Raw genomic sequence first — 11,511 nt, 5'->3', positions numbered from 1 at the left:
ATGCCTGCGCCTCGCCTGCTGCCGGGCCTCGCCCTGGTTCTGCTGCTGCTGCTGGGCGCCGCCGCCGCTGCTCTTCACTTCCAAGAAGGGCAGAGCTGCCATAAGCCCCTGACGCGCAAGCTCGCCGGCCTCCGGTAAGGCAGCGAAACCGCGATCCTTCCGCCCCTAGACCGGCTGCCGGTTGCAATGGCGCAGTGGCGACGGCGGCGCATGTTTTGGTGTGCATCCCCGGGAGGCAGCCGGGGCCGGGAGCGCGGGAATCTCCGCGCACTCGGATCTTGAGTAACCCTGTTCCTCCCGGGAGGAGGCTGGAGGGTTGGATGTCATTATTAGGTAGCGTCTCTGATCCCGGGTCAGGCTTCTGTCTCTCCGGAGCCGGAGAAACAACCCGTGTCCGGAACGGTGCGGAATTGCTGTCAGCCCGTGCTGACATGATGGGCAGCTCGCTGTTTTCCCAACTTTCTGCTGCAACTTATGGAGATTGAAATCCCCAATTAGATCCCTCGTAATGACTCCGATCCTATACCCACAACCCCATTTAATCGGGTTAAGGGATGCATTCACACATCAAACTAAGTTTGCTGGGGGGGGGGGGAGGAGTTTAGCGTGCTGAGTGAACTCTGCCATTGGTTACATTCTGATGCTTCGTTTTGTGCAAGCTCAGCAACCCGAATAGGCATCTTGTGTGAATTCAGCCTTTGCGTCCAATAAGGACCCCCCAGATGCGGACCCTTTGGATGACAGTTGTAGAACTGATTGAAAGGCATTTGGCAGGGCTGGTTAAATGGATGTGAGAGCAAAGCAAGAGACTTTGGAATTTGGTCTCCTCCTTCAGGGTCAATCCAGAGCATTTAGGATTTCAACCCCCCAGTGTGATCTCGGAAGGCTGTTTAATTTTTACTCAATATGAGCCAAGGAGCCTTCTTGAATGACATTGATGCTACATGAGTCTGGAAAACACTAAAGGCTTGTGGGGAGGGGGAAAATACACAGAGTTACCATGGTGATGAAAAAGTCATTTTGCAACTCAGTCTTCACCTTTGCTAACTTCAAGAGTCTGTAAACCAAAGGAAAGCTGAAGTCATAAGCGCAGTTATGGTTTCACTTAGTGATCACTGCCCTTAATGAACTAGTTGCCGGCCCTGACTGAGGTCAGGAAACAAGGACTACCTGTATAGCCTTGAGCCCTGGAGTTTCCTCCTGGAAATTCTCCCATGCAGCTACTTCTGTTGCCCTGCTTTCCTGATGGGAAGGATGAAATGAACAGACTAGTTATTTAGTTCCTTAGATATGATGTCCATATCTAACGATCAGCATCATTAAATATATTCAGAGAACGGTGTGGGTGTTTATGCTTGTGTTCATAAAGTAATTTTGTATGTCTCAGCACATCAGAAGCATCAAGGGATCCAACGTAATGGTGTTCCCAAATACGGGACTTATATTTGTCCCACTTTTTTTCATTATTGAGAAGGGAAGCCGCCATTCTGCTCTGAGTAAGGAGTAGCCCCCTCCCTCATTTTCTGAGATAGGATTCATTTCTCCCTTTTCATTATCAATGACCTCTCTGACCTCCACTTTTTTTCTGTTTAGTACATAAGATTGTGACTCACAGTAAATTCCTTCTCAATCAGCTACTTGATAAGATTATGTGTCATCAAGTCAGGGTCAACTCTTAGTGACCACACAGATGAACATTCTTCAGGATGATCTGTGTCCAACTTGGCCTTTCAGATCTTCCAGCAGCGCATCTTTTCTGCTATAACCATCCATTTTGCTGCTGGTTGTTGTCTTCTTCTCTTTCCTTCCATCGTTAGTTTAGGTCACTTATCATGCCTGGCCCTTGTAAAGATCCTAGTTGATGCCAGAAAATTCTGGCTTTGGAAATGTCTAAAGAAAGAATTCATTCTGTGCCTGAAGGTTGAGGGTGTCCTCACCATCACCACTGGCGTTCCACGTTAGCATTCTACTATTATTTCACGTTAAAGTGCTAACTATCGTTTACTGGTCTCGAAGAACAGACACGGACTACCGGGACAAACTGAGTGGATCAAACGAAAAACCAAAAGTATTTTGGTTTTGGTGAAAAAACTAAGTGTAGAACCAGAAACTATGAAAAGAGAAAACTCATTGAAGGGGTATGCAAAACATGCTTTTGTTATTAGCTTGCATGTCTGGAAGGCAAGAGAATCACGAGAAGCTTAAAGACAGTGGAAAAATGAGTAAAATTTTCCGGCAATGGTAGAACACGTTATTCCCCTTTGCCCCTCCTCCCAAATGGAAAAAAAGTATCAGTTGGTTCTCTCTTCTGACACTCTCATCTTTCCTCTTAACAGAACTTATCCTCGTCCTCATGAATATTTAGATATTTCAAATCTGCCCAGGAGTTGGGACTGGAGAAATAGAAAGGGAGTAAATTATGTGAGCGCTACTAGAAACCAGCATATTCCCCAATACTGTGGATCTTGCTGGGCTCATGGCAGCACCAGTGCTCTGGCAGGTAAGTAGTTGTTCTATGCTATGCTTGTCTCCTCTTTCATAAAAATACACTGTGCCTGAATATGGAAGCTCCCTTCCTCTCTATTATAGTTTAACCTTAGTCAATAGTCCTTCTCTCTGTGGGTTGGATCCTAAGTTGACTTTTTTCAGAGTGAAAGATCAAGACTTCACGGGAAGTTCCAATTAAACTGATTTATTACTCAACATGCCTATGCACAAGAATCTACTCAACTAACAGCGCTATGTTGGTGTAAGATAAGGGTCAACGGAGTTTAAGAAGGGTTGGACTTAGTCGTTTGTGGCTATGTAGAGATTCTAAACTGATTCCTCTTTTGACTCCACTCCCATTTCTGCCATTCCGTCTCCTATATTTTTCTGTTATTTAAAACTGCCTCCAATTTCCACCAGCTCTCCTGCTACTATAACTTTTCCCCAAGCCTAGTCTGAAGAGGTGAATCCTGCTTGATTCAAGGATAACTGATGTTCTCCAGGATGGGGTTTTTCAGTGCCTCTTACAGAGTAGGAACAGGGATATGCAGCATTGGGTCTGTGGCCAGCTTCCACAATAACCACAAGTAGTTCCTTGTCCCACAGGATATCACTGGTTTTTCAATATGTTTTTAATTTCATGGTAAAGGAAAGTTGGCCTATTGTAAAGCAACTTTCCTCCACTAGGATGCCCTCCCAACGAGTGAGCTTCAAGAATTTGCAGCATGTCCGCTGCTGAGAAATTGTGCAACTCTGTACATCTGGAGTCTCCCAGTCCAGAAAGAGCAAGATGCTCGACTTACGACTATAAGCCATAATTGAGACTGGAATTATGGTTGTAACTCATGCCAGTTGGCAAGTGGGTCATCACGTGACTGACCCAATTTTATAATATCTTTTGTGATGGTTATTAAGTGAACCTGTTGTCTGCAATTTGCATTTTTTGCCAAAACCTGGACATACATGCTGGTTTCCAGCAAAAAAAATCATTGTGTCACCCATCCCACATACGGTAAATTAATTAGCAAAGAAAGACTCCTGGCACATTATTCTTTTTCCGAGAGTACTGTATACTTTACTGAGAATAAAGTGGTTTCAGATTGTTGCAAGGCAGAATCTGTTGGCTTGGTGCAAAAACGATTCAATTAAGTTCCCCCTTTTTCCCTGGCCAACCCCTGTTATCAGTCAATGTCCAGTTAGAAGTTCTCAGGTTGTTTAGGAAATGGCTGCTCTGTCTTCGCCTTCACCAATTCTGCATTCTTTTTGTCTGACCTTGATATGACCCAGATCAGGGGTAGTCAACCTTGGCTCTTTTATGACTCATGGACTTCAACTCCCAGAATTCTGGGAGTTGAAGTCCACGAGTCATAAAAGAGCCAAGGTTGACTACCCCTGACCCAGATGGTCAACGCAAGGCAGGCCTTTAGAGAGTCCTTTATTGCCCTCATGAAGTGCTCAACAAATAGCCCTCCAATGACCAGTAAGACTCCACCCCACATGCTATCCTGAAGGCAGCCACCCTCAGTCCCCAAACAAGCGCCCATATAATAATAATAATAATAATAATAATAATAATAATAATAATAATAATAATAATAATAATAATAATAATGTTGGAAGGGACCTTGGAGGTCATCTAGTCCACTCAGGCAGGAAACCCTATACCAGGGATAGACAACCTTGGCTTTTTTATGACTCGTGGACTTCAACTCCCAGAATTCCTGAGCCAGCCATTTCAGACAAATGACTGTCCAGTCTCTTCTTAAAAACTCCCAGTGTTGGAGCATTCACAGCTTCTGGAGGCAGGTTGTTCCACTGGTCAACTGTCAGGAAATATTACCAGGAAAGTCTAGGCATAAGACAAACGACAGTCCTGGCGGCAATGACAAGGTACAAGGCAAAGGCAGTTGTGAAGGTAAAGCAAAACAAAGGGCAAAAGCAGTCCATAATGCTAAGGCATGTCAAATGGCAGTCCTCAAAGCAAGGCAAAAAGGCAGGAGTCAAAGCCGGGGGAGTATAATCCAAAACAAGCAATTGTTCCTGGCAAAGGCTAACTCCCCATGGCTTCTCCTTAAGTTACTCCATCCCAGGTGTTCCTTGTGAGGAGGAGTAGATTTGCAGCCCTTCTCTGAGCTTGCCTACGCTCTGCTCTCTGTGCTCTTGGATCAAGTGGAGGAGGCAGTTGTTCCTCATCAGAGGAGATTGCCTGCCTAGCAGCATCACTGCCTGTCAGCAACCGATTCTCCCCTGTGTCTGTACAGGCAGACAGCTGTCTATCTGGTCGACCACCTCCCCCAGGGGCCCGGGACAGCATCGTTGTCAGCCCCTGGTCTCTCTAAACATGCCAAGAGAGGCGTGCCATCCCTGTCACTTCCAACTTCTCCTCCTCCTCGTCTGAACTGGGCTCCGATGGGGCCATGATAAACAGTGACCGTGTGCACTGGATTGGTGTGACTCACTGTCAGGACCAACAGGGCTTCATTCCTACCCCCATCTCTGTCCTTCCCCCACATTCCAATCTCTCCCCCCCCCCTACACTGTAAAAGTCAGGCTAACAAGATGCAATGCGAAGCTAGAAGCAGAACTACAGCCATGACACATTGTAAATCATGGCCATGTGTCTGTGGGACACCGCAAAGGCAGGCTGGTTGCCAAACACCTAAAATGCAATCATATGCCCACAGGGGTGGGGTGGGGTGACCATTGGAACTTCAAATCCGGGTAATAAGTACTTTGTGGGGGGGGGATCCACTATTACTTAGCATCCAATCATAACTCAAGAACTACCTGCAAATTTTTTAAAATAATAGCCATGGGGAGAAATTTAAAAAAGTCAAAATGATGGTTGCATGTTTGTGATTGAAGCCCTACCTCGACGTTTTTTCCCCACCCCCCGAAACTAGTTCGTCCACGGTGGAACTTATAAACTAGGGAAGGATCCGATCGGTAGTACCCTTACCAGGGTGTTTCCGGGGTCATAACAAGAATCTTTCATTTTCATGGGGTACCCTCCTACAGTGGCCCTAGTGATAAAACATTCGGGTGGACCTGTATCAAAGTTTCAGTTTTACCCCCCCTTCTCCCCCAAAGGCTGCCTGCTCCCTTTTTCCCCATAAGAAAGCATCCTTCAAAGTCCAGAATGCTGAAGGCCCCAACCCATGCCATACATCAACCATCTGCTCTTTTGCTCTCAGATCGCATCAACATCAAGAAGAAAGGCACCTGGCCTTCTGCTTACCTCTCAGTTCAGCACGTCCTTGACTGCGCCCAGGCAGGGACCTGTCACGGTGGAGACCATACAGGCGTATGGGAGTATGCTCACCAGCATGGTATCCCTGATGAGACCTGCAACAACTACCAGGCAAAAGATCAAAGTGAGAGAATGGGGCAGCCCTGACCTTAACCCAACTTGAAAATGTGCTCATCTCTGTATCTCCATCCTTTGATCGCCATGTGTTAATGTGAAGCTCTGCAGATAGAAATCAGCTCCAAGGGGCCTTCATCTCCATCCCACCCATAGAAGCTCTGATGTAGCCCTCCATGGCAAGGTGGTTAGAAAGAACAGGGGATATGATACCAAAGGTCTCCAGGTTTTTTTAGATGTAGCATAGTTACCAAGCTTTCTGAGTCATGATCATGATCAGTCATGATACTCTTGGAAGTATCTGTGAAATAGCTTTCTCCCACCAGTTTGATGTAGAGATTAAAGTGGTAGATTAGAAACAGGACATTCTGAGCGCTAGTCTTCCCTTAGGCCTGGAAGCAACTGGGTGACTTTAGGCCAGTCACTCTCAGCCCAACCCATCTAATAGGGTGGTTGTTGTTGGGAATATAGGAGGCAGGAGTGTTGGGCATGCCTGGTGCCTTGGGATGCACAAAATAGGATATACATCTAACAAAAAGCAAAGGAGTCTTAGGATAACATTTAGAAATTTTAGACAAACATCCAGCGTAGGAAATCTTGGGAGCAGAAGTCAAAAACATCTGGTGCAGGTGTGTAGAGACCATTTCCATAGAGTATTTAAGAAGATTACATTTTCTTGTTTTAACCAGATAACGCTCTCATAGCTATATATATTTAAATATATATTGAAAGAGAAAATATCTGCTGTGAACTCTACGTAGGTGTTGGGAAGGGCATCTGGCCAGGAAATGCTCAACTCAATTCAATCGCCCTGACTCCACCCCAAATAAAAGGGATTAAAGGGTCATAAAAAGATATATATATTTATTTTTACAAAATGTTAATCCCCTTTATTCAGAGATAGGTAGGTAGGTAGGTAGATAGATAGATGGATAGATAGAGATAGATAGAAATGAGAGAGAGCGAGAGAGAGAGAGAGATATATATATTTAAATATATATCCCGACAACTACTTGAATAAGTCCCTGTAATTTTCTAGAATATTGGAAGTGGTTTGCCATTGCAGCCTTCTTCCTAGGGCTGAGAGAAAGGTGACACCAAGCTGACTTTGTGCCTAAAGCAGGACTAGAACTCAAGATCTCCCAGTTTTGAGTCTAATGCTTTGACCACTGCACCAAACTGGCCCTCGTCAGTTTTTAGCTTTTTACACGAAACTATTTATTTACTATATTTATATTTACCACTTTAAATGGGGAGTGGGCTGATTCCTTTTGAAGGCAAGCAGGAGGTGATTCATCCAATTGTCAGGACATATGTTTAAATATATCTATCTATCTATCTATCTATCTATCTATCTATCTATCTATCTATCTATCTATCTATCTATCTATCTATCTAATATCTATCTATCTATCTATCTATCTATCTATCTATCTATCTATCTATCTATCTATCTATCTATCTATCTATCTATCTATCTATCTATCTATCTATCTATCTATCTTATTCATTTCATTGTTATCTTTTTGGGGAAAGGCAATTTTTTGGTGCCAAAATTCTATTTGTTTTTCATAGAGTGCAAGAAATTTAACCAATGTGGAACGTGTACTACCTTCGGGGAATGCCACGTGATAAAAAATTACACCCTCTGGAAGGTTGGAGATTATGGAACTCTCAGCGGTCGAGAAAAGATGATGGCAGAAATCTATGCAAATGGACCAATCAGGTAAAGCAATGCATCCTTTATGCTAAGGCTCAAGATCAGTGTTTCTCAACCTTCACAAGTTTAAGATAGGATAGCTGGGGATTTCTGGGAGTTGCACATCTTAAACTTCAAGGTTGAAAAACACTAGGTAATATGCGGAAGCCTTCACGTAATTGATTATGTCAGTTGATCAGCTATAATTTTTTGTGTGGGATGCCTTTGGATAAGTGTGGGTTGCTGGAGACTGCCTGAACTAGTCCCTGCAGTTTTCTTGGCAAGATTTCAGAAGTGGTTTGCCATTGCCTGCTGTCTGGGGCTGAGAGAAAGGGACTGGCCCAAAGTCACCCAGCTGGCTTTCTGCCTAAGGTGAGACTAGATCTCCCAGTTTCCCAATTTCTAGCCTGATGCCTTTAACCACTGCCTCAAACTTTCTGTCAGACCTAACATATCTAGGCTACAAGAATCAGGATAACCATTAAAGGCAGCAAGGAGTTTACATTTTCTATGTAAACTAGAAGTATGCTAGTAAAAGCAATTAATTAATACTATTAAAGAAACTATCTTAAATCATTGGGATGGAGAGGAGGGGGAAAGAATTTTAACCATCAGATTTTGGATTCTGATACACTTATAGTTCACTTTATTAAACCTAAGGTAGTGGTGGCGAACCTATGGCACGGGTGCCAGAGGCGGCACTCAGAGCCCTCTCTGTGGGCATGCGCGTCTTCGCCCCAGTCCTAGGCCTTCAGCTGGGTTTTATAAAACCTTTTTGCTTTAGGCCTCCACCACCGTGTGCAAAAAAAAAAAAGGTTCAATCAGTCAATTTCAACTTCTCGTGGGGAAAAAAAGGTCTTGCAAAGTCGGAATTGATTGATTGAACTTTTTAGTCCCACCCAGTCTGGCTTTACCACTGCAGCCACACCCAGCCAATGGGCCACACCCAGCCAATGGGCCACACCCACCCGGCACCCGATGATGCATAAGTGGGTTTTGGGTTGCAGTTTGGGCACTCGGTCTCTAAAAGGTTCGCCATCACTGACCTAAAGCATTCTACCAGCTTAAAAACCCTAGAATAATCCAGTAAGAGAGTTTGGGCTAATATGTATAGGCATGCAATTGCAGGCTAATAAACCAAGAGGTTGTTGTGATTCCTCGTCAGCCAGTGGACCCGGCAGTTGAGTCTGGGGAATCAGAGGAGGAGGAGGAGGGCCTTGAGTGACATCAGAGTTAGAGGAAGGCTCTGATGAGCTCCAAGACTTACAGTCTAATAAGGAGCCTGGCCCCTCTACTTGCGCTCAGGCTGAGACACAGCTGTGCTGGGAGGCTGAGTCGGAGAGTGAGGACTCACAGCTGGAAGACATCCAGGATGCAGGCAAAGAGAGTTGGACAGAGGAATGCAATGGGGCGGCTCCAAAGGCAAAGGAGAAGGCATTAGGAAGCCACACCTTGGGCTGCATAATAAAAGAGAAGGTGTGGGAGGTGCTGGTTGCTGAAGGCAACCGCTTGTGTTAAGGAATCAAGTTTCAGTGAATTGTGTTTTGTTTGCCTTTGCCTTTGGACATTTTACTCAGGTCTGTAAATAATAAAAGGGGATTGGTTTTTTCCTGTGGTTCCAGCCTGCTTGTTTGAAGAGGGATTTCTCCTTGTGAGCTTCATAAGGACTCGCGCAGGCTGGGACAGAACAGAGGTTCCCAGGAAAAGAATGGTAGATGGTTTCATAGGAGGTTCAACGGGAAAAAAAACCAACCCCTTCAAACCCTGCCTAAGCAGGGGGTTGGACTAGAAAACCTGAAAGATCCCTTCCAATTCTATTACTATTATTATTATTGTTGTTATTATTATTGCAGTGCTTGGATTTATTTATTTTTTATGTGGCATTTACAGAGATCATGCAAAACTGATATGCAACACTAATAAAACTTTATACACAAACACAAATATAAGTTCAAATAGAGTATCAGCAAATATGTGTGTGTGTGTGTGTGTGCGCGCACACACACACACACACGCACACACACAAGAGTACAGTACCTTAAATTAAGGTAAAAATCATGATAAAAATCACCATAATCTGGAGCCATAGAATTGCAATGGGATATAGATGTTACAATTCGATATCTAAGGAAGCTAACCATCTAGCTCAGTGGAGGCGAACCTGTGGCACGTGTGCCAGAGGCGGCACTCGGAGCCCTCTCTGTGGGCACATGTGCCATTGCCCCAGCCTTGCCTCCCCTCGCGACCCCCTCACCAGCAGCCCCCCTGGAGGAGAGTTGCCCCCGAGCGTGGCCCACGTGGAGCAGTACAGCCAAGGACATGGCAGCCAGGCAGCGTAGACAAGACTCTGCCCTTACGCCCCATCGCGCAAAGTTGATGCTGCGGGGTGCAGGCAGAGGGCGTGGCCGCCATGGCGCTGCTGGGCTGCCTGGGTGATCTGCGGTGGGCCCTGGAGGCGATGAGTGGCCCTGGGGGCAGGCAGGGTGGGGGCGTGGCAGGGGGTGGAGCGGGGGCAGGGCCAGTTTTTGGGCACTCGGTCTCTAAAAGGTTCGCCATCACTGATCTAGCTGCTTCTTGGTGTGGCTGCAATAAGGTCATCCTGGGTGCCTTGAAATTTCCTGACAAGATATTCTCGAACTATATGTGTTATTATTTGTTCCGATGCACCACAATTGCATTGTAGGTTCTTGGCTATCCCCTACTTTATGAGCTATTTTATTAATTTATTTATTTTTATCCTGCCTTTATTACTTTACAGGTAATTCAAGACAGTGAACATATATAATACTCCTTTATCCTCCTGTTTTCCCCACAACAGCTAGGAAAGCCCAGGATTGTAGAGAAAGTTTCTGGAATTCTTTCCAACCTCTTAACAACAGCTCTGCTCCTTCATCACAAGACCGGAAGGGAGGGGCTCCAAAAGGGAACATCTGGTAGGATTCTGGCAGGCTACCCATTTGCCTCTTCCACTGCATTGAGGGAATTTCCCAGAAATGTTTTGTTCCTCGGCATTTGGCCAAACCTGGCCCATTTTCAAACATGATTTTCTTTTGCTGGCTGTCACACTGAGCTTGGTCTTGTTCTGATCAGTTTTTCAAGAGTTATTCTGCTAATAGATGGAATCTTTTTATATACTTTCTTTCAAATATCCCAACAGGTTGGAAAGAATAAAACCATTGTAGAAGAAACCTTTTCTATGTTGTTGTCAAGAAATCTGCAAGGACAGGTCCATATTGTACTCCAGTGACAAACCTAACTTCTTCAAATCTATTTTTTTTCCTTCTTGCAAAGATCCAGATTCTAAGTTCCCATGGCTAAGGATGGACTTAAACCTTAAAATCAGCCTGATACCTTAATCCCGTGGTGCCGAACCTATGGCACGCGTGCCACAGGTGGCACGCAGAGCCCTCTTTGTGGGCACGCGCACGGTTACCCCAGTCCTAGGCCTTCAGCTGGGTTTTATAAAACCTTTTCGCTTTAGGCCTCCACCGCTGTGTGCAAAAAAAAAAAAAGTTCAATCAATCAATTTCAACTTCTTGCAGGAAAAAAAAAGATCTTGCAAAGTTGGAATTGATTGATTGAAGTTTTTAGTCCCACCAAGTCTGCCGTTACCACCGCAGACACGCCCACCCAATTGGCCACACCCAGTCAATTGGCCACACCCAGCCAATTGGCCATGCCCACCTGGCACCCGACGATACATAAGTGGGTTTTGGACTGCAGTTTGGGCACTCAGTCTCTAAAAGGGTTCGCCATCACTGCTTTAATCGCTGTACTACACCGGTTCTTACTAAATCTGACCAAAATCAGGCTTTGTGATTGGATAGTGGTCTTCATGGGGGTGTCTAAAGCTGCTAGTTTCAGTAGTTTTCATCCTGAAGGTTTTATTCTTGCCTTTTGTTTTTATGTAGTTGTGGGATCATGGCCACTTCCAAACTGGATGCATACAGTGGAGGCCTGT

The 11,511-nt window shown here is 45.1% G+C and overlaps 1 protein-coding gene across 1 annotated transcript; it reads left to right on the top strand.

The window, feature by feature from the left end:
• Positions 1 to 11,505, top strand: LOC107294709 (cathepsin Z; the record flags this gene model as incomplete). The annotated part of the gene is made up of 5 exons (XM_015823964.1): positions 1 to 134; positions 2,337 to 2,500; positions 5,682 to 5,861; positions 7,427 to 7,577; positions 11,462 to 11,505. Coding segments are annotated over exons 1-5 (673 nt in total), but the record flags the coding sequence as incomplete, so codon positions are not given.
• Between the last annotated feature and the right edge of the window lie 6 nt (positions 11,506 to 11,511).

The sequence above is a fragment of the Protobothrops mucrosquamatus genome, unplaced genomic scaffold (genome assembly GCF_001527695.2).
Source record: "Protobothrops mucrosquamatus isolate PMUCROS unplaced genomic scaffold, P.Mucros_1.0 scaffold2060, whole genome shotgun sequence".
NCBI lineage: Eukaryota > Metazoa > Chordata > Lepidosauria > Squamata > Viperidae > Protobothrops > Protobothrops mucrosquamatus.
The sequence above is the reverse complement of the archived record's forward strand: the minus strand, read 5'-3'. Positions and strand labels throughout refer to the sequence as shown.